Consider the following 20,719-nt stretch of genomic DNA (forward strand, 5'->3'; position numbering starts at 1 on the left):
TACAGTTTACTTCACTTCGAACGTTCATTCATTTTTGATTTGCACTACGCCACGGCCTGCAGCATCTTCACACAGATGAAACTTACTAGAGAAGTGTACAGTGTGACATAATATACTTCTGTAAATAAATACAATTTAAATTTACGTCTCACACACTTTAATGCCCTTTGAATGGAACATATACACTCCCTTCGAACTGGCGGAATATCCTGTGATGTCCACTTTGCAGGGCACTTATGGTCAAATAGAACAAACGTCTAACTTGATAAGAGATACATACAAAATGTGCAGAGCGGGGGGCACGAGGACTGGAATTGAAACACTTATTTAGAGTAAAACTCATCTACCTGATACATCAGTCCTTTCGTTATGAAGCCCCTAAGTAGACATGGTGATGAAATAAACATGAGATGTGAGGAAGAATTGGTCTTTTTTTTTTGTACAAAGTTTTTAACACAAAGTTTCTCGGGGCAATGCAAAACATTTGCGAGCAAATGAACTAACTTTTTCCTCCCAACTCATGTCCCATGTTCCCTTAGGGGCTATATATTTGGTCTTATTAGTGATATGTTTAATTAAGTAATTTCAAATATAAAAAAATACCAATGTGTCCATTAATCATGAAAAGTATCATCATGGAAAGATAATAGAAATTAATTGGTCAAAAGGTTTGGGTACCGGTAAATGTTTTTATATATTCATAGTACAATAAACATGCAATCTCATTAACCTGTTTGTTTTCGGTTTGTAAGAAAGCCCAGGTGCGGAAAGATAATAGAAATTAATTGGTCAAAAGGTTTGGGTACCGGTAAATGTTTTTATATATTCATAGTACAATAAACATGCAACCTCATTAACCTGTTTGTTTTCGGTTTGTAAGAAAGCCCAGGTGCGCCTTAAGCTTCAAGTCGTCCCATCCCTGCAGAGACTGATGATCTATCGCTGGACTCAACAAGCTTTAGCTACCCCTGCAGATCATCCACTCCTGCCTTTGTTTTGGCAGAAATTTTTCCAACTTTACCTCCGTCAGCCTGGACCAGAGTTTGGGTACGTTAAACATGGAAACATTCTGTCTTTATTTGGCTTGTTGTTGTGATTTTTAGTACCTGGCTTCTTAAAATGAAGACTTCCAAACGTTTTAGATATATTATCATGCTATTTCATTTCACTAAAGTGCAGTTGTTACTTAATGCATGTCGGATTCAAAGTACATGTTGTACGTGCTATATTCAAGTGAAGATGTTCACCCTGTTCCTCTTCCCTTTTTTTTTTATCCTACCCCTCATTTCCCTTTTTGTACTCGTTTCTTCTTGATGATTTCACCAGATTTTACTCTTAAGCTTTATGTAGCAGTACTAATGACTCACAAGGCTGATTGTTCCATATCTTTGCCTTACAAAACGTCTATGTTCTGTTGTCTGTTATGTGTTGAACATAATGTCAGATGCATTTCATATCCTGTTTGTCAGTATATTATTATTTTGTACCTGCACAATATCAGTTTTAATTCTGATTCTAAAATAATTGAACTCTACAATCCCTTTCTTTTAAAATAACGAAAGAATTCCAGCACACATCAATATTTTATGTCTGTTATATTTCTTTTATTTTTTGGATAATGCTCTGTTTCAGGGTCCTGATGACCCACTCGAGGTTTATTTTGCAGTAATGAATGTATATTTTGACTTAGAGTAATGTATAATATTTGTAAGTTGTGTTACAGTGGTTTGTTTGATTATGGGTATTTCTGAACCCTTGCCTCTGATTTTTATTATTTCTTTATTTTTTGACACCATCAGGCTGGAGGTGAAAGGTTGTATTGGGAGGCGTTACTTCCATGGTGCGGCCCATCTCTCCTTGTTAAAAAGTCTCAGACAGCGGCTGGTTGAAGTGTCTGACTTCCACCATGCTGCTAGCAAGGCTTTGAAAGTGCCATGCTCAAGCAGTGAATCCAGTGATGGTCTGCTCACCCCAGAGACGCCCATCACCCAGTACATGACCTCTCCTGAGCTGCACACTGAACTTGTGCGGTAATGTCCAGAGTTTTGTTCTCTCAACATCCATTATTCTATTTACTGTTGAGTACTATTGAGTGTTAAGTGACTACAGCATCTGAAAGAAACATTCTTGATACTGTTTCCAAGATGTGTTCTTCATTTGTATTACTCTCAAGTTAAGCACAAACTAAAGTGTGACCATTTTAAGTTACATTTAATTTGTGAATTGAAGCCTTATCATTCAACCATATGTTATGACATGTTAGAACAGAAAATACATTTTTAAATGTCAAACTCTTATTATTCAGGCTCTTCACTGTGTTTGCTTTGTGGCTGGATGATGAAAACCTTCAGAAGCAGGAAATTTACTTGCCCTCTTTGCCAAAGGAGTATGACACCCATCGCCTAGCCAAAATCATGCAGCGCCAGCAGGTGAGGGTTTGCTTGAGTCCAGCTGAGTGCATTCTTTCATTTTTATCTTTAAGAGGTCTGAGCCATCAAAAGGATTTAGTAGATGGTTTTGAATGAAAATGTAATTTAAAACAATTTAAATATGAAATGTCAAGCTGTCAATTTAACAAATCTATACGTTAAAAAGTTTGGGGTTGGTACGATTTTTTTAAATGTTTTTGAAAGTAATTTCATATCCTCACCAAGGCTGCATTTGATCAAGAATATAGTAAAAACAGTAATATTGTGAAGTGTTATTGCAATTAAAAAAAAAGTTGTACATTTTAATAATTCAATGTAGTTTATTCCTGTGATGGCAAAGCTTAATTTTTTTCAACCATTACTTCAGTGTTCAGTGTCACATGATCCTTCATTCAAATATGAATTATTCTAATATACTGATTTGTTGCTCAACAAACATTTCTTATTATTATCAGGGTTACAAACAGCTGCTTAATATTTTTGTGGAAACCGTGATACATTTATTCTAGATTCTTTAATGAACAAAGTTCAAAATAATTTTGAAATAGAAATGCAACAATGACGATGTCTTTATTTTCACTTTTAACCAATTTAATGCATTCGTACTAAATAGAAGTATTCATTTCTTTAAAAAAAAAAAAGACTGACCTCAAACTTTTTAACTTACAGACCTCAAACGTTGGACTTTTAAACAGTAGAATTATGGTTTAAACATATATTTTACACATACTTTCTCTGGACATTTGGAAAATATTCTGCCACATCTTATATAAGAGCTTAATCAGATATAAGCTAGAAGAGTTGCATTTGCATTTGCAAGTCATTTGCATTAAACACTTAGTAATGTATGGAAAATGCCTGTAAATATTTTTTGATAAATGTCACATTTATAGATGAGCCTTTTTTGACATTTTTATTTTCTGTTCAGATGCATATTTTCAGGTGATACTGAAGGTATTTTTGACACAATACATTATGAAATACGAATTGATGCCAGGTCTGTGTGTCACTTCATCTTTAGGAGGTGTGGATGGAGCATGTGGACATTGAGCGAGTCCAGCATGAGCTGCAGGAAGTGCTCAGTCTGTGGTCAAAGGTCAAGAATGAACCCGCACTCTCCCAGAACATCAACTTCTCCATCTTCACTGACTTCATCAATCCTCTGGCTGGTACTGAACCCACTTTCCACTGATAATCATACTCTGATGTCTGGATTCTCTTATTTGAATCAGTCAAAATATGAAATAGTGATTCTCTTTAGGAATGTTACAGTTGTTTGCTTCAGGCACATTTAATTAAACTCGCATGACTATGATATAGCCAGAGACTGCATTTATGTCAAATTTAAAAAAAGCCCCTTTTCAGCATGTTCAAGTTACAGTTTTGTATAATAAAAAAATGTTAATGTATTTTTGGCTGTTGGACATTTAGAGCGTAGTGATTGCCACAGATTCATTGTACAGCAGATTTGACTTTTTGCACAAAATAATATATTCCTGGTGTATTTATTTACAGCAAGGGAGCGTATTCTCACTCATCTGAGAAAGCATGATGCTGCCCAGGGGGCGCTGTTGCTCGTGCCTGTGAAAGCTCCAGTGCCTGACATTCTCACTGAGAGCTTGGCTGATGAGAAAATCTCCACTGCCTTAATTCAGGAAGACCTTGCTAAGCTCCAGCATCAAGCCAAGTAAGACTCAATACATGAGCACTTACTCTCTCTCTCTTTGAAGCATGTATTGATTGATAAACTGATGTCAATACTCACTTATAGTCCGTAAGTGCATGTTAAGTAAGTCTCCAGTGCTGTGAAAAATAACTGGTGCCTCTCAAATTACTCAATGATACGCTGTAGTGCTGTATTTGCTTCTCCGTATGTGCTAAATGGTGTTTTAAATCACGACTGTGTCCTCTTCTCAGGTTGGCAACGGTCCGGGAAACACAGCAGGTCGTTCTAGACAATGAACTGTTGGAGGTGTTGCCGCAGCTCTACATCAACCGAGAAGACCAGCTCTCAATGCAGTTAGAGTGCCGTGGCAAAGGCGGACAGCCCTGCCAGGGTCCCGCACATATCACTGTTAAGGTGAATATCTGCCATTTCTGTCCTTCTGCTCTGTGCTATTTCTAATGGTGTACTTTGTGCTTCTTGGTTAAAAAGTTGTACACACATTTTTACAATTTTTAAAATCATGTACACTCACATGAAAGTTGTTTTTCTGTACATGGAGTGGGTCGCCTAATGGGTGCAGAATGTTGTGATCACATGACCTGCTGAATACTATTCACTTTATCATAGTAACCTCCCATTATTAGACACTTGCGCAAGACATTAATCATGGCTGACTGCAATTAGCACATTTCTGCAATGGTATTGGTAACTGAGAGATTTTTTTTGTATAATAATAGTAATGTGGGTTACTAGGTGTCAGCGTCCAAGATGACTTATTATTTAAGCTAAAATAATAATAATAAAATATTATCTGAAAAGTTTCAACTTAAAAAAACTGTAAAAATGTTACATTTTGCCTGGGTAACTATAAAGTAATTTAACTTGAATTACTAATATGTCTAAGCCCTTTTGCCTAAAGACGACGTAAGATTTTACTTGGGGAAATGTTTTTTATAATTTTTTTTTATTTTTATCATAAGTTAATCTTGTATAATTTTAACTGCTGTATTTTTGTGTTTATTTTGTTTTTATTTTGTGTTTATGCAACTCTTGTATTATTCCAACTTTTGCCATGAAGACAGCCTTAGATGCTGACATGGCAATAAAAATAAATTACTACTACTATGTCTAACCCTATGTCAGACCCATTGAACCGTGATGATGGAATCAAATTTAATTCCCCTATTTTTCTCCCTAACTGACTTCCTGTCTTCTCTGCATTAATATTATAAACTATTCTGGCAACCCCTCAGAAAATCCTACATTTTCATGAGCTCTCTCTCTCTCCCTGATTGTGTGCTGCAGTACTCAAGAATGCACAAACTGGATCCAGTGCAGAATCAGATACAGTGCCTGAAGAGTGATATTAAACAGCTACAGGCTGATGGAATCAAAGCTCCACCTCAATGTCTGGCTGAGGCGGCCGTGCACACAGAAAACTTCATCACGTCAGTACCTGCTCAAATCAGTTTCTACGCATTCTATATTTGTGCCACTAAATGTGAACATCATGTTTTCTTGTTTAGGGCCTTGGTTAATGCTTACAAGCTAAATCCTTCCCCTGGCATCCTGAAGGTGGGCCTCACTGTTTTCTATCAGATAGTGTCCTTTGTGTGTGAGGACACACAGAGACATCCACCCACTCGCCAATTCTTCACGTCATGTATAGAGATCCTTGGTCAGGTATTGTTTTTAACCCAGTGAAATATATTGTTATGTTACATTATTTTAGCACTAATTGTAATCAAATGTAATGATGTTTTCTCTTTTTGACTTTTTAAAAAAAAATGTTTTTTTTTAAAGTGTCTGTCGTTTTTATATTTACAGCTGTCATGTCTTAACTGTTAGGAATATATAAAGCGTGTCTTTGGCTGTAGGTCTTCATCCGGGATGTCCGATCAGAATGTAAACAAATGCTGAAGACCATCCTGCTCAATAGACACCTCTGTAACCTTCTCTCACCCTACTTCACTCCAAACGCCTCTCCCGCAGAGCTGGTCTCTCTGTACGAGGAAGTGGTCAACACCCTCCACATAGACAGTGGCGATGTCATATTCATGCTCCTCACAAAAGTAATTCTCCTTTATTGAATAATGCTGTAAATGTTCATCATACAGGTTGCAATTGAAAGCATTATGTGTTAAAAGAATTTGCCAAATCCAAATTCTTCTAGAGGTGTGGAGAAGATTTCACTGTTTTGTTCATAATTATGTGATGCAGTGCTGTCATATTCTTTATCACAATTTTATTAGCATATTCCCATATCGAAACCCTCAGAGTAGTTTATAAAATGATTTTTGTGCAGAAATGGCGGGAACATAAAAACAATAAAATCTCATTTAAATTTACGGGGCAATCAGCACTCTTCAACCACCTCACGTTGGATCCTTCCCATTGCCCTCTGAGACTCTGATTGCTCTACATCTTGCTTTTGAATGTGTAGCTCATGTTTGCAGCTTTTTGAAAATTGAATTGAATAATCTGCTCTGTTTTTAGTTTGACTTAACTCAGTGGCTGTCGGTGACACAGCCTCAGTTCTCTGAGCGTAGCCGACTGATGGCAATAATCCATCAGGCTCTGTGCACCTGTGGACTGGAACCTGAGCCAGAAGTCCTCATGCCCTTCAACATATTCTGCAAGCATTGGACTGAACTGCTGCTTTACCAGTTTCCAGACCACTACAGTGACTTCCTTCGTCTGCTCATGCAGAGTACGTCTGTCCTTTTCTCTGACCCAGAGTCATCCATTGTTTTTTTGTTTTTTTATTTGATTGGTTCTGTGTCAAATTATCACAAAGAAACCCTCATTTAATCACCTTAGTATAATGGTTAATTTATTTTAATTTACTTGCAAAGTTTTTTTTTTTGTCACAATCACTATTTTTGATAAAAGTAGCAAATGTACTTGCGTTAGATATGCTTAGTATCACAACTGGAAATGTCCAATGTCTGCTAAATTATATTTATAAATGTTAAAGTCTAAATCAGTCCAGATCTGCTTTTGTAGATTTAATTATCTATGGATTTTTGTCATATAGTGATTTTTCATGTGTCGGTCTAAACGTCCTTCTTTTGCCCTGTTGTGGTAGTTTAGCATGACGTCTGTAATCATAATTTATCAACATTAAATGTAAATTCCAAAAACTAAAAATGTACTTTAAATGAATTCAAGTAAATTATTTAAAAAATACTATTTGTGTTGGGAAAAATTGACTGTAGAAGAAAAATTCACTTTCCTGCAGGCTCTTCTGAGCAGCTTCTCAGTCCAGAGTGTTGGAGAACGTCTCTAATTGTGCTGGGCTGTTCTCCTCATCCTAAGATAAAGACTAACAAAACCCGCTCCATCCTCCTCTCCCCTCAACAGGTAATGCAAAACACTCCTTATTTATTCAACATGCTCTTTTAGACTTGAATACTTCAAACGGAGCCAGAGCATTACGATTGTACTTTTTTTTTCTAGGTGGATGAAACAATCGAATGGCTCTCAAAGTACTTCCTGAAGCTCCGTCTGTCTAATGGAGACTTTAGGAGCTTTGGTCTCCTCTCAAAATGGGGGCCGTACATTGAGGAAATCAAGATGTTTTGGGAAGATTTGATTACCTACGTCATTGATCTGGAACTAAACAATTGCAGCAAAGAACCAGTAGGAAGTCCAAGACTGGTCAAAGGTACAAATATGTATCTCTGTTATGTGTAGCAACCAAATATTTATGGTGCAGACAAATGTTTGGGGTCAGTAAGATTTTCAGAAAAAAATGTATCACAGTTTCCACTATCACTTTACTATCAGAGCTATAAATTACATTTTAAAATGTACCTAAATAGAAAACAGTTATTTTAAATTGCAATAGTATTTTACAATATTACTGTTTTACTGTATTTTTGATCAAATAAATGCAGTCTTGGTGAGCATAAGAGACTTCTTACAGACTCCAAACTTTTATATCTGTATAGCAACTATTTGTATAAAGCCTTCCTTCACCTAACGGTGCAGTTTCTGACCTCTCTGGATCAAAATGGGAACATCAGTCTGGCATCTCTGGAGACAGAAATGGAGAAATTACTGGAGTACATTGTCATTTTCAACCCTCCTGGTGAGGAAAATATTTCATTTATCTCACATTCATTTTCTTGTCATGTCCCTCAGCAGGCCCTTCAAGAATATTACATAAGCATCATTTGTAGTTCTGTGTATCACTGGATTTTATAAGAATGAAAGCACTTATGTTCACACTGCACACTGTTCCGGTTTGTTTTTTAGAACAAATATTTCGGATTGACTGTTTGTATTGTCATTTAGAATGTGACAAAATCATAGCAGTTAGTACCCAGTAGACTGGTTGCAATAGTAATGACAAAGGCATCAGCACAATGCCAAGAGTGGGGAAAGAAAACAAAATGAGTGAGGATACAGATTCAAACACCATGGCACATTAATGTATGATGGTACATATGCATCTATTCCCAAAAACATTTAAAATACCATATACTGAGCTGGTGGATGTTAGAGACCTTGTGCTCCTCCACCTTCCGTTTGAGGATGCCCATGCTTAGCCAATCCATCACCTTTACCCTCAGCTTCTTTAGCAAGGCAGTGGTCGTCTTGGAGGTGTGTTTGGGGTCGTTATCATGTTTGAATACTGCCCTGCGGCCCAGTCTCCGAAGGGAGAGGATCATGCTCTGCTTCAGTATGTCACAGTACATGTTGGCATTCATGGTTCCCTCAATTAACTGTAGCTCCCCCAGTGCCGGCAGCACTCATGTAGCCCCAGACCTTGAAACTCCCACCACCATGCTTGACTGTAGGCAAGACACACTTGTCTAGAGCAGAGCAGTAATTTCTGAATTAGATGCAGGAGCAGATGAGGAACGTGTCTATTTACTATCCATTCTCCAATCTGTTTTTAAACCAAATACAAATGTAGTTTCTAATTATATTTATTTATTCATTCATGCATGCATTCATTCATTCAAGATTTTTTAATGTTTTTGAAAGAGGCATAATATTGTGTAATGTTACTACAATTTAAAATAACTTTTCAATTTTAATATATAATTAATTTTTTTTATTTATTCCTGTGATGGTAAAGCTGAATTTTCAGCAGCCATTACTCCAGACTTCAGGGTTAAATGATCCTTCAGAAATTATACTAATATTGTGACCAGCAGAACAGCAATCATTTGAAATAGAAATTTTTTGTAACATTATAAATGTCACTTTTGATTTAATGCATCCATGTTACCAACCCTAAACTTTTGAGTGGTAATACATTATTAACTGCTAGTTACTAGCCATTTAACTACTACTGTTGTTTCAGTTAAGTATTTATTTACAGAAAAGTTTTTTAACACATCAGTGTCTAATCAGCATCTTAACGCAACAAACAGGCAGTAACAATATCTCTCTTTATGTTGAATGAACTGACCTTAATGTTTCTCATCCTCACGTTCAGAGACAGACCTCCAGCAGCGGCACATGGCCACATGCAGTCTGTTTGCTGAGATGCTGACTCTGCTTAATGAAGCTGGCATATCTACAGCAGAGGGACTCGGGACTAAACTCCACTCCTGGGTGGAAAAGCGAGCTCGGGGGGCTTTGGTTCTCCCCCTACTAACCGCTGCGTGCAGATGCCTGGCCTCGGTGCGTCATATGACACGCACCACTGAGGCCTGTATTCTCTCCTACTTCACTGATGGTAATAATAGCTCATACTTGTTCTGGGCTTAGTCACAGATTTTAAACCGTCTGTCTGTGTAAGCCTTTCGGAATTATTCCTCTCCCTAATCACATTGTTAGGATCATAAAAGCAAACATCTGGGCTGAATCAAAACATTTGCATGGAACCATTATAGAGTACAATAAGTTTTAGCATCTTATAAATATTAAGTCTTAAATATCCACAACTTCTTGCAATATCTTGTGTTTTTTCAGGTGAATGTGCTGATCAATACTCTGGTTGGGGGCCCATCCTGGTCTCTCTTCAGGTTCCTGAACTGACTGTTGAGGACTTCATTCAGGAAAGCCTGAACCTGGGCAGTTATCTCACACTGTACGTCTACATCCTCCAGAGGCTGAACCTGGAGCAAACCCTCCTGAATGAGAAGAAGACCTTAGTGCAGCTCAACACATGGATCAGTCAGGTCTTTCCTAGGTAGTATACACTTTATCACATATAGTGTGCTCTTTCATATGTTGAAGGACACACACAGATACCCTGACTGGAAGTAGTATAGGATTGCAGAGTTAATAAAGAATTCCTCTTTTACTTTACATCTGTTCCTGCAGTGGTCCAGCTGATGAGGCAAAGCTGTTTTTATGGTGGCATAAATTCTTGGAGCTTGTGCAGATCCAGGTGGATCAAGAGGACACCTGTGCACTTGATACTCTGATTCTCGCCTTAATGGCGTTCCAGAACCGTCTAGCCCAGCTCGGTGAGGAAAGACTGAACTCAGGCATCTTGGGAGCCATTGGCCTCGGGAGGAAATCCCCACTTTCTAGCAGGCGAGAGATGATTGAGAGTTGTTGAAAAACTACTGAAATTACCGTTTTGGTTTGCTGTCCAGATTGGAAGTAAATTGTGTGAATTGCATGCCTCACATTTTCTGTTCTTCCTGTGTTTCAGTTTTCGGGTTGTGGCGCGCAGCATGTCAACATTTTTGCTGGTCCAGGTGCCCTCAGAGAATCAGCTGCGTCTTCATCCAGGCACAGAGCTGCAGCTCCCAGCTAAAGCCCAACAGGTCAGATTTTCCAGGGAATGGGATAAATGTATAGCATCATCAACAGACAAGATGTAAATATTTCCTATATTTTAGGTGAAGTTTAGGAATTTTTCTATGTTGAATTTGAAAAACTGAATTGAAATTTTGAAAAAAAAAATGTAACATCATATTCCAGATTTGCTACTGTGGCTTTCAGATGGTTATATGGGGATATATTTGAGATATTTGATGATAATTTGTTATAGCACAAACAAATTCCCTATAAATTGTGCTGTACTTTGAATGACTGCTCTCTTTTTTCAGGCCTTATCTGTATTGGAGCAAATGCCAAGTAATAAGCAGTATTCAGAGCTGCATGTGTCTGTGAATCAGGCCATTCAGTTCATCAAGTACCCAAGTCACTGCCTGTGTGACAGCAACCGTCTTCTGACCCTGCTAGTCAATGCACTCTACACTGACCTTCATTACCTAGACATCATCCGTTAGCTATAACCTCAAAACAAGAGTCGACTCCGGCTGTCAAGCTCTGCAAAACCCACCAAAAACTCCTGGAGAACAGGTCTAACTCCAGATGAGATGAAGGTATTTTCTGGAAAAGGACCCATTAGAATCATGGGTTTGGACCCTGAGGCAGTGGTCATTTTTAAAAATGTGCATAAAGTTATAAAAACGTCTGGTTAAACTAGTTTTCTTTCTTTCTCACATTAATATCACACTTGAACCTTCTTTTTTTCTTAAAATGTCATCCTTTATGTATCCAAATCTTCAGTGTTTCAGACCAGAAATAACACACAAACATGTCCACACAGTTCATGCTCTCATTATAATATATTCACTTACGCAATTTATTTTAGAGTGGTGAGGATTTTATGATATGAGAATGTTTTAGACCTCCCATGTTGGGGGAGTTTTGGGGATATTTGATGATAATCCACTGAATCACAGTCAGAGTAAATATACCTCATAGCATGATTTTGATTGATTTGTACAACAAATATTCTGGTGAATTTACAAAATATATTTCATTTCAGTACATTCTTTATGAGCTCATGCAAATAAATCAATAATGGCTGGACATCTACATTTCAACGTGAAGAAGTGAATTTTTTCGAGACTAATATCTTTCTCTCACTGCATTTATTATTTGAACGGAGGTGTTGCCAACAATGTCCAAACAAGATGAACTGCTCCAGCATGTGATCTGCCTGATAAGTGTACTTAGGTTTTTTACAGAAGTGCTCCCTTAAAGAATGTTAACAATTCTGACAGTGCACTTTCCTCTTTTAAAAACTTTCCGTTTCTCCAGAGCAAGATGTTCTATTATATAGGCATATGAGATTGAATGAATGTGCTTGCTGCTGTATTTGCTTAGATGCATAGAGATCATTTCAGAACTAATATTAATTTGAATGAGAGAAAATCTATTTCTGTGCTATACTATTGCCAGCATGGTATGTCTATATTTGGTTGTAATTTTATTGATTTAAGATTATAGGTCAGCCCTTCTGGGGATTCACTGAATGCTTTTAGAATACAGTCAGAGGTCATTTTCTATACTTCCTCATACCACAGCATTCACTGGTTTCCATAATACTGCAGCATACCATGTTGTGCATTGGATTTGTGGTAAGTATAACTGTTTAGATCCTCCCCAAGGGAACAGATGTGCTCAAACATTAACCATAATCAAATCCCAGAATAAAATTAACATTATGTGCATATTGTCAATGACACTGTCATGCTATTGAAAAAACACTTATAAAAACATGCACAACACTGAACTATTGAAATAACCTGGACATTTGTATAAATGTACAGGGGAAAGAAGTCTAATGTTGAATAGAACATGAATTGCCTTAAGTTGTTTTCAATGTAATATTTTTCCTCTTGTGCCGTAATTGCTCTTTTGTCATCCATTACAAAATACAGTGTCAAATTATATGGTGTGTGTACATGGAAATGTAAATGATAATCAAAGTCAATAATACCTAAAATCAAAGGAAAAGTGTGTGTGAGATTTCCTCGTGTGAAAAAGTTTCTTAATTTAATTCCCTTCCTTTAAATGAAGATTTTGAAGAAGCATTTTTAAATAATCATAGCATTGACCTAAAAACATTTGTCATAAACCTTTTTGTTTCCCCCAAAACTCCTATAAGTCCTATAAGTAAAGGCCATGTTAATGTGACAAAATAGTATCGCTTCTTAGGCTGTGACAAGTGCAAGACAGTATTCACATCACAGGATATGGCGGTTGCCATGGCGATCTCATCCACTTTAATAGATGGTACAGAGGGAGTGTTATCAGGCGACCCAGACAGCAGATGGGAGACTGAGATGTGGCATGCCAGTGTCCTTTCTTATGTTTAGCTGTTCATACATTCTGTCACATCTGAGCCTGAACGCCACGCTGGAGTATCTGAGAATAGTAGCTGTGCGGCAGCATGTATGCACATATTAAAGAAGTAAACAGAAGAGAATAAAAAATGCATATGCTGTGAGTTCTGCATCAACTCCATATGGGTTGGCACTAGTGTTAAAGGGGTCATATGATGCGATTTCAAGTTTTCCTTTCTCTTTGGAGTGTTACAAGCTGATTGTGCGTAGATAAGATCCCTGAAGTTGCAAAGACTAAAGTCTCAAAACCAAAGAGATATTCTTTATCAAAGTTAAGACTCTGCCACGCCCCCCTAAAACGGCTCGTTCTAACACGCCCCCACATGTCTACATCACTATGTGGAAATATTTGCATAATGTCGCCCAAATGTTCACGCAAAGAAAGAAGGCGTGGTTTCAGTAACCGCAGTTAGTTGAAGCAGCCATGTCATGGAGACGCTGTGTGTTTCTAGACGAAAGCTAAAGCACTTTATTTGGCCTTCCGAAAGTAGATGCATTTAGGAATCTTTAAGATTACTTACAACAGAACAGCAATGCATTTTATGGACCGTATATTCATATTCAACATATTCATGCAAAATAATGATCTTTAAAAAAGCATCATATGACCCCTTTAACATGTAAGATCTAAAGTTTTTAAGTTTGCTATAACCCAGAGATGTTTCGTCCTCAAAAACATGTTGATACAAATGGATAGCAGCTTATGGTGATCTGACTATGTGCCGTCAACTTGTGAAGCTTGTATCTAATGCCAGTGCCAGCTGGAATTCTGACTCTTCTCCCACAGTCTACCACATTCAATTACATATCTCACTTTATTTATTTATTTTTCCCAGTCCTTTAGCTGTGCAGCCTTATATCAAAACAGCTAAGTTTTTTGTGAATGATAAATGACAACGTTTTCTAGGTCTAGTAAGGGCAGCGCCTCAGGTCAACTACAATGCAACCTAGTAAGGGCTCACGCAAAAACATATTTGTTCCAACTGAATTAATAAATATTTGCATTTTACACTACCATTCAAATGTTTGGGTTCATTCAAATTTAGTTTGTTTTTTCATAACCAAGGTTGCATTTATTTGATTAAAAAAATACAGAAAAAACAGTAATATTGTGAAATTATTACAATTTAAAATAACTGTTTTCTATTTGAATATATTGCAAAATGTCATTTATTCCTGTGGTGCTAACCTGAATATTCAGCAGTCATTACTCCAGTCTTTAGTGGTACATAATTCTTCAGAAATCATTCTAATATGCTGATTTGCTGCTCAAGAATCATAACCACAATTACATTTTAAAATGTAAATCATTAAACTCTGAATTATTACATGTTATTTAAAACTCTCAAATTATGATCTAAGATACTAATTTCAAAAGCTTGAACTTCTTAGATTATGTGTCTGTCTACATTTTGAAAGTTACATCAAAATATGATACATTTAGTTTTCCTTCTTCCTCTGGCTGTCTGGCTATTCTTCAGTGTTTAGGGCAATGCAAAAGGCTCATTGGTCCATTTCCCGTCTCTAGAGTGTGTTTGTGGTGAAGGCAACAGCAGCAGCACTAAAGGGCTGTGAGTCTGTGGCTGTCTGAGGTACAAGCGGCTGAGACTTTAACAAGTTGACCTCGTCCTAATCCAAAGATATACTCTGTGCTGTAGTTTGAACAGCCATCATCTCTATCAGTTACCTTAATTCACCCTGGTTCTGTCACATTTTAGACAAAGCCTGTGGCATTGAAAGATGTCTGACACAGCGGATGCAGAGTTTGACCTCTGTATAAACATTCATTAGCATATGTTGTAGAGACATTGAGCTTTTATATGATAAGCCTCAAAGACTTTTGACTGGTAAATAGCTCAGTATATTATAGAAACAATAAATCCTGCGCTGAAAACTGGGCGACTGCTTTCGGTGCATTGCACTTACACGGGAGATCCTATCCGCAATACAGCACTAATGAAACACATAAGGATTAACTGCCAGTTGTTAGTGATGGATCTCTTTTAATATATCAGCCAACATTAGTTGCCACATTTTAATGACTAATTCTGAGAAGCTTTATTAAGAAAAATCTTCTTTCTATGGGTATTCACACCCCTCTTTGTTTTGACTTGATTCTCAGTGATCATCTTACGAGTGTGTTGAATGAAAGTTTTACAGCGTTGGAAAAAGCAGTGCAGTCCAGTGAGCCTGAACTGGAGCAGAGAGTCCGAGTCATCGTGCTTTTTTTCCAGAGGGAAAGTGTCGTGAGTGAGAGCGAGAACATGGCTCAGACTTTCCATTAGAAATTATGCAACGTCCACTGTACTATGGCACTGTATATATTATTATCAGAGATTACTTTCTTGTCTACATACTTTAATATGAGTTACTATCTTGGTGTTACGTGTACAGTGAAATGACCTGATGGTATGAAGAAGTGACACTTTTACAAGGTAATAACATATACATGCTATGACTTTTGAGTTCATGTTAAACCCCTGAGGCATCAAACAAGAGTGTCTCCATCACAATTTGTTATATGAGCAGACACTCACCTCATGGAAACAGAATGTACTTCTATAAATGTGTTTTGAAACAGATATTCTGCAGCCCACATATATTTACAGCTGGAAAATACCAGCATCAAAGATAGCGCCAGTTGTGTCATCGTCTCGTTTCTGAAGTTCTGAGGCGAACAGATTTCAGTAACATCTGCCACCAAGAAAATAAGCAGGATTTTGTATTCGTATGTTTCTCATAGATTTGATAATGACAGGGACAAGAATCTCTCAGTCCCTGTAGCACCACATTTTCAGTTGAATCATGCTAATAGATGTCATTTTAAGTGTTACATCAGTTGTCAGGAAATATTAGATATTTACTTTATTTAAACAGGAGGTGTTTTATATTGACTGATTAATTAAAATGAAGTATTATATAATATTTAAATAAGAAAAATGTTTTTTGTTTTTTCAGATTGTTATTCTATATGATTGATTTAAATATATATGAGAATAAAGTGACACAAAAATGCTAATTCTGTCATCAAGCCACTATATATATATATATATATATATATATATATATATACATACACACATACATATATATATAAAAAAAAAAATTTGTTTTTTTGGGGACCAGGGACAGCTATGAAAACCATTCACCTTAACTATACAGAAAAAAGCAGCTTAGATATTCTGCTAAATAACTCCTTTTGTGTCCCACAGTAGAAAGAAAGCCATATGGATTTGGAACATCATAAGGATGAGAAAAGCTGACAGATGTTTCATTTTTGGGTGGACTGTCCCTTTAAGAGTTGATGAAATGTAGTTAAACTACAGCAGAGAACATCATCAATTACACTAAACTGTCATCTCTAATCTCCCTAATAAAACAGACTTTTGTTTCGTATTGTTCTGTATTGACAGATGTCAGTAGTATCAGAAGACACTGACAGATACGTAGAGATATAGGCGCACTGTCTAGCTCTGGGTCCAGTTGCCATGGCTACCATTATGCTGTCTGGTGTTGAGGTACACTTTGTGTGTGAAATTTGTTCTGTTACCCAGTGTTCAAACACAGTGTGCTGTCTCGCTCTCTTTCTCTACTCCCCATTTGTACAGACAGTGTTCCCACTATGTGTGACCACAGAATGACGTACATTGTGTCATACAGGTGCTATTGAATCCAGAGAGAAATAGATTTTTGCAAAAGAAAGCCTCCGCTTGTACCACCCCTGCACCGCAATAAATCATTCATTCAGTAAGACATGTGAGTGGGATTTTATTTATTTATTAAGTCATTTAGTCATGTGGAGAGCTGAAGAGGTGGATGGACAGTGGAGGTACAGTCTGTAGGGCCGGTTGCCATGGAGACGCTTATCTAGCTGTGGGATGGGGTATTTCTGGATGGAGTAGTGCCTTTAGGGGAGTCCTGGACTGGCCGGGTGTACCATGACAGAAAACTTGCTTTTGACAAGCAAACTGCACCTGTGTTATATCTATATATGCTATTACAGCTTGCAATTAAATAATACTAATAATAATTAAAACAATTCTTTTCCTCAGACCCATCTTCTCATACAGCATATAAGGGGTTAAATGACTATCAGTGATATGGCAAAGTCACTGCACTTACGTTGTCACCTGTGGGAGGTTCTGAGTCACTCAATCATTTACATTTCTCCTCCACACTCAAGTGCTCTGATGATTCAGGTGCACTTATTCCCATCAGTCCACCTTTTTCAGCCTGCTCTTCATTTCTGTCTATTTAAAGATGTGAGCTCTAACTTTATACAAATAAGTAAGGCATGGGGATTTTGTAATGACATTTCACTCAAATAAACTAATAAATGAGATACAGCATGGCACTGCATTTAGTATAACTCATCTGCATGTTAATAAAACAAGTTTGTTATCCAAAAAAAAAATAATAATAATAATAATGATGATAATAATAATAATAATTGTTAGGGGAAAAGTAACCCATACTTATATATAGTTACTTAGTAAATATAATCATACATTGTTTTTTAATTCAAACAAATGCAGATTTTTTTTTACATTTTCATATAGACATGATTTTTTGCTGTTCAGATATTGAAAAGGATTGACCTATTATAATATTAATTATTATTATTTTTGATTATTATTTTTTGAGCAAAAAAAATGTAAAACTCCCTCCTTAGAAATGTCTTTAATAAAATATTCAAATGATAGTTCATCCAAAAATTACAATTCTGTAATCTTTTAATCATCCTCGTTTAATTTTTGGGGGAAACTATCCCTATAATAAAAATAAATAACTAAATAAACAATATAAACTCTCTAACCCCTTCATAAGCAACAGATGTCTGCCATCCAAAAGCACAAAATGTATGAATATGCCCAACTCCCAGAGCATTGCATAACATGGATTGAGTTCAGTGTAAATATCTAGTTTTTGACACAGCCAAACTGCAATATAAGCAGCTAATATATTTAAACCATTCAATAGGTACAGAGGAAAATCCAAGGGTGTCATAGATGTTAACTTACATAACAGCCTGAACACAAAGCAAGCTGAATGTAGAAATACCTTTAGACTATGGAGTGACCTTAAAGGCACAATATGGAAGATTTTTTTATTAAAATATCCAAAAACCACTAGAACAGTGTTATATATTTTGCTGACTTGTGTACTTACATTATCCTAAATGTTTCGAAGAATGTTTAAATCCAGAGAAATAAGCAATTTTAACTAGTGACACGGACCGTGTCCATAACCCCTCGATTTCCGGTTTTGTTTTGTAGAAAACCTGGAAACACCAAAGAGGCTTTAATATGTTGTGTGTTTTAATAGACCGGTGATGACCGCACAGAGTAGCGTAATAACAGAACTTTCAAATGTATCTAGTATGATAAAACAGCGCTGCTTACTTCCGCTGCTTTCCGGAAGGAGCGGAAGCGGTCGACTGTGGCATAATAAAAGCTCCGCTGCTTTCGAGCCGTGTGTCGCGCTCGTTCAGCGGCCTCGTTTCGCTTCGACGGCTTCCAGCCTCACCCTGCTTCATTCTACTACGTTAATAAATCATTAGCTCATCCATAAACCTGAGTCCCGTCAGATTGCATCGGCTGTGGGGATGAAGACGACAACTCCCATGATTCCACACTCAGTCACAACGTCTTTAAACTATGCCTTTGTCTATTTGTTTATTTTTAATACGCGCCCTCCAGCGGCGAAAATTACATATTGTACCTTTAAAGGAGCAAGATTCCAGACTTCAGTGGAGAGTCTCGTTCCCTGCCGGGTTAATGTTGAGCTTGATCCAGGGCCATACATCTGTATCGAGCCCAGTCCTACATGCATATGAGTGCCTGGGTTCTGTATGAGTGAAGAGCACATGCTGGGAAGTGAAGTGGGGCATAAGCGATAGAAATCACTGTGTATACTGCAATATGTCACTATATGCATACACTCTCAACTCTTCTCAGAATCAAAGTTTTCATTTGTCACATATACCATGTTTTTTTTTAGGTTAAAAGCACACCCACGGACACACAACTGTACATTACATAGCCTAAATAGAAGAAAAATATGTATATAGTAGTAACATTAATAAAATCTTAAAGTCTTTTTACTTTCTTAGCCAATCTAAAACTATTTCATTAATTTATATATATATATATATATATATATATATATATACACACACACAAGTCTATGATATATACCTATATTAATATATATATATTGTCCTCATTTGTATGTCGCTTTGGATAAAAGCGTCTGCTAAATGACTAAATAAAATAATAAATAAATATACACACACAAATACCTATTGTATTTTTTCTTTTATTGTAAGCACACTTTGAAAGATATCTAAAATGCACCCCACGGAGGCAGTTATGGTTTTGGAGATGGACTGGCTTCTTGGACTGTAGCTTGAAGTGATTTATTTGTGGAGTGTACGGGGCGGGCCGTATTTAAATTAGAGGCGGGGCTAATGGAATGGAGTACAATGTCATGCAGCTCTAACCGGCAGACAGCTAAAGGATACTTTCACACGGTAAGCTCTATTTTCAATTTTGGATACCTTTAAAAATACAACTGGAACAAATATGTGCATGCGATTGGCAGTCTTTATCCTTTCCCGTAAGACTTCACTCTGAGATTTTTAAGGCTAGTCTGTTTTTAAAAGCGTTAGTCACACCGGAATTTGACAACTTGAGTAGCTCACCGAGAATTATTATCAAAAAATAAATAAATACTGTGTCCGTTTATAATGAATAGTAATGATGACTGATGCTGATACAATAACTATCCCACTAGCAGACCACTGTTATCAGCATCAGGCTGTGGATTTGTATGGACGTCTTGTGTGGCTCAAAACCTCGCTGCCTGCTGCTTAGACAGCTCAGAAGGTTTTGAAGCACAGCCGGTCTTGATTTCATCTCTGCTTGCGTCTAATTTAAGCATGTTTTAATCGCACCCTGGTGCGCGCACTCTGCAGAGACGAGAGCCTAAACCTTTATAGCTGTATGCTGGAGCAGGCGCGGATAATCCAAAAAAATCCATTTTTATGCGAAAAATAGGCTGCATAAAGAGGTCAGGCTTGTCTAACAGATATCACTCAGTCATCACATTCACATAGAGCACATTACCGGTAATGTTACAACTTTTTTTGAAAAGGTCCCGTTCACACATAATCTCTTAACAGTGATTTATCAGTAAAGACTGTTTGTGTGAAAGGGGCATATGACTCGTTCTTGGGCCATAATTAGTTTTATGGTAAATTATAAATTGATAATCCATATATAGCCAGGTTTCTGTTCATTTATGGCTTTGGACACACTAAACCTTAAAGGGGTCATATGATGTTACTAAAAAGAACATTACTTTGTGTATTTGGTGTAATGAAATGTGTTTATGTGGTTTAAGGTTCAAAAAACACATTATTTTCCACATACTGTACATTATTGTTTCTCTTCTATGCCCCGCCTTTCTGAAACGTGTCGATTTTTACAAAGCTCATCGGTCTGAAAAGC

The 20,719-nt window shown here is 37.0% G+C and overlaps 1 protein-coding gene across 1 annotated transcript in view; it reads left to right on the plus strand.

Annotated features, from left to right (window-relative positions):
* The window catches only part of LOC107601994 (ectopic P granules protein 5 homolog), a 23,264-nt gene extending 10,539 nt beyond the window's left edge, over positions 1-12,725 (plus strand). The window contains exons 23-40 of the mRNA XM_016294371.1: positions 881-1,047; positions 1,800-2,030; positions 2,306-2,429; positions 3,451-3,598; positions 3,945-4,116; positions 4,347-4,509; positions 5,401-5,543; positions 5,622-5,778; positions 5,973-6,167; positions 6,592-6,805; positions 7,337-7,458; positions 7,555-7,762; positions 8,066-8,188; positions 9,548-9,790; positions 10,027-10,246; positions 10,381-10,596; positions 10,718-10,832; positions 11,118-12,725. Of these exons, the coding sequence (XP_016149857.1) occupies positions 881-1,047; positions 1,800-2,030; positions 2,306-2,429; positions 3,451-3,598; positions 3,945-4,116; positions 4,347-4,509; positions 5,401-5,543; positions 5,622-5,778; positions 5,973-6,167; positions 6,592-6,805; positions 7,337-7,458; positions 7,555-7,762; positions 8,066-8,188; positions 9,548-9,790; positions 10,027-10,246; positions 10,381-10,596; positions 10,718-10,832; positions 11,118-11,300 (3,144 nt within the window). The 3' untranslated portion in view covers positions 11,301-12,725. The remainder of the gene's footprint in view (positions 1-880; positions 1,048-1,799; positions 2,031-2,305; positions 2,430-3,450; positions 3,599-3,944; positions 4,117-4,346; positions 4,510-5,400; positions 5,544-5,621; positions 5,779-5,972; positions 6,168-6,591; positions 6,806-7,336; positions 7,459-7,554; positions 7,763-8,065; positions 8,189-9,547; positions 9,791-10,026; positions 10,247-10,380; positions 10,597-10,717; positions 10,833-11,117) is intronic.
* The last annotated feature ends 7,994 nt before the right edge of the window (positions 12,726-20,719 follow it).

Source organism: Sinocyclocheilus grahami, unplaced genomic scaffold (genome assembly GCF_001515645.1).
Source record: "Sinocyclocheilus grahami isolate Dianchi unplaced genomic scaffold, SAMN03320097.WGS_v1.1 scaffold317.1, whole genome shotgun sequence".
Classification (NCBI taxonomy): Eukaryota; Metazoa; Chordata; class Actinopteri; order Cypriniformes; family Cyprinidae; genus Sinocyclocheilus; species Sinocyclocheilus grahami.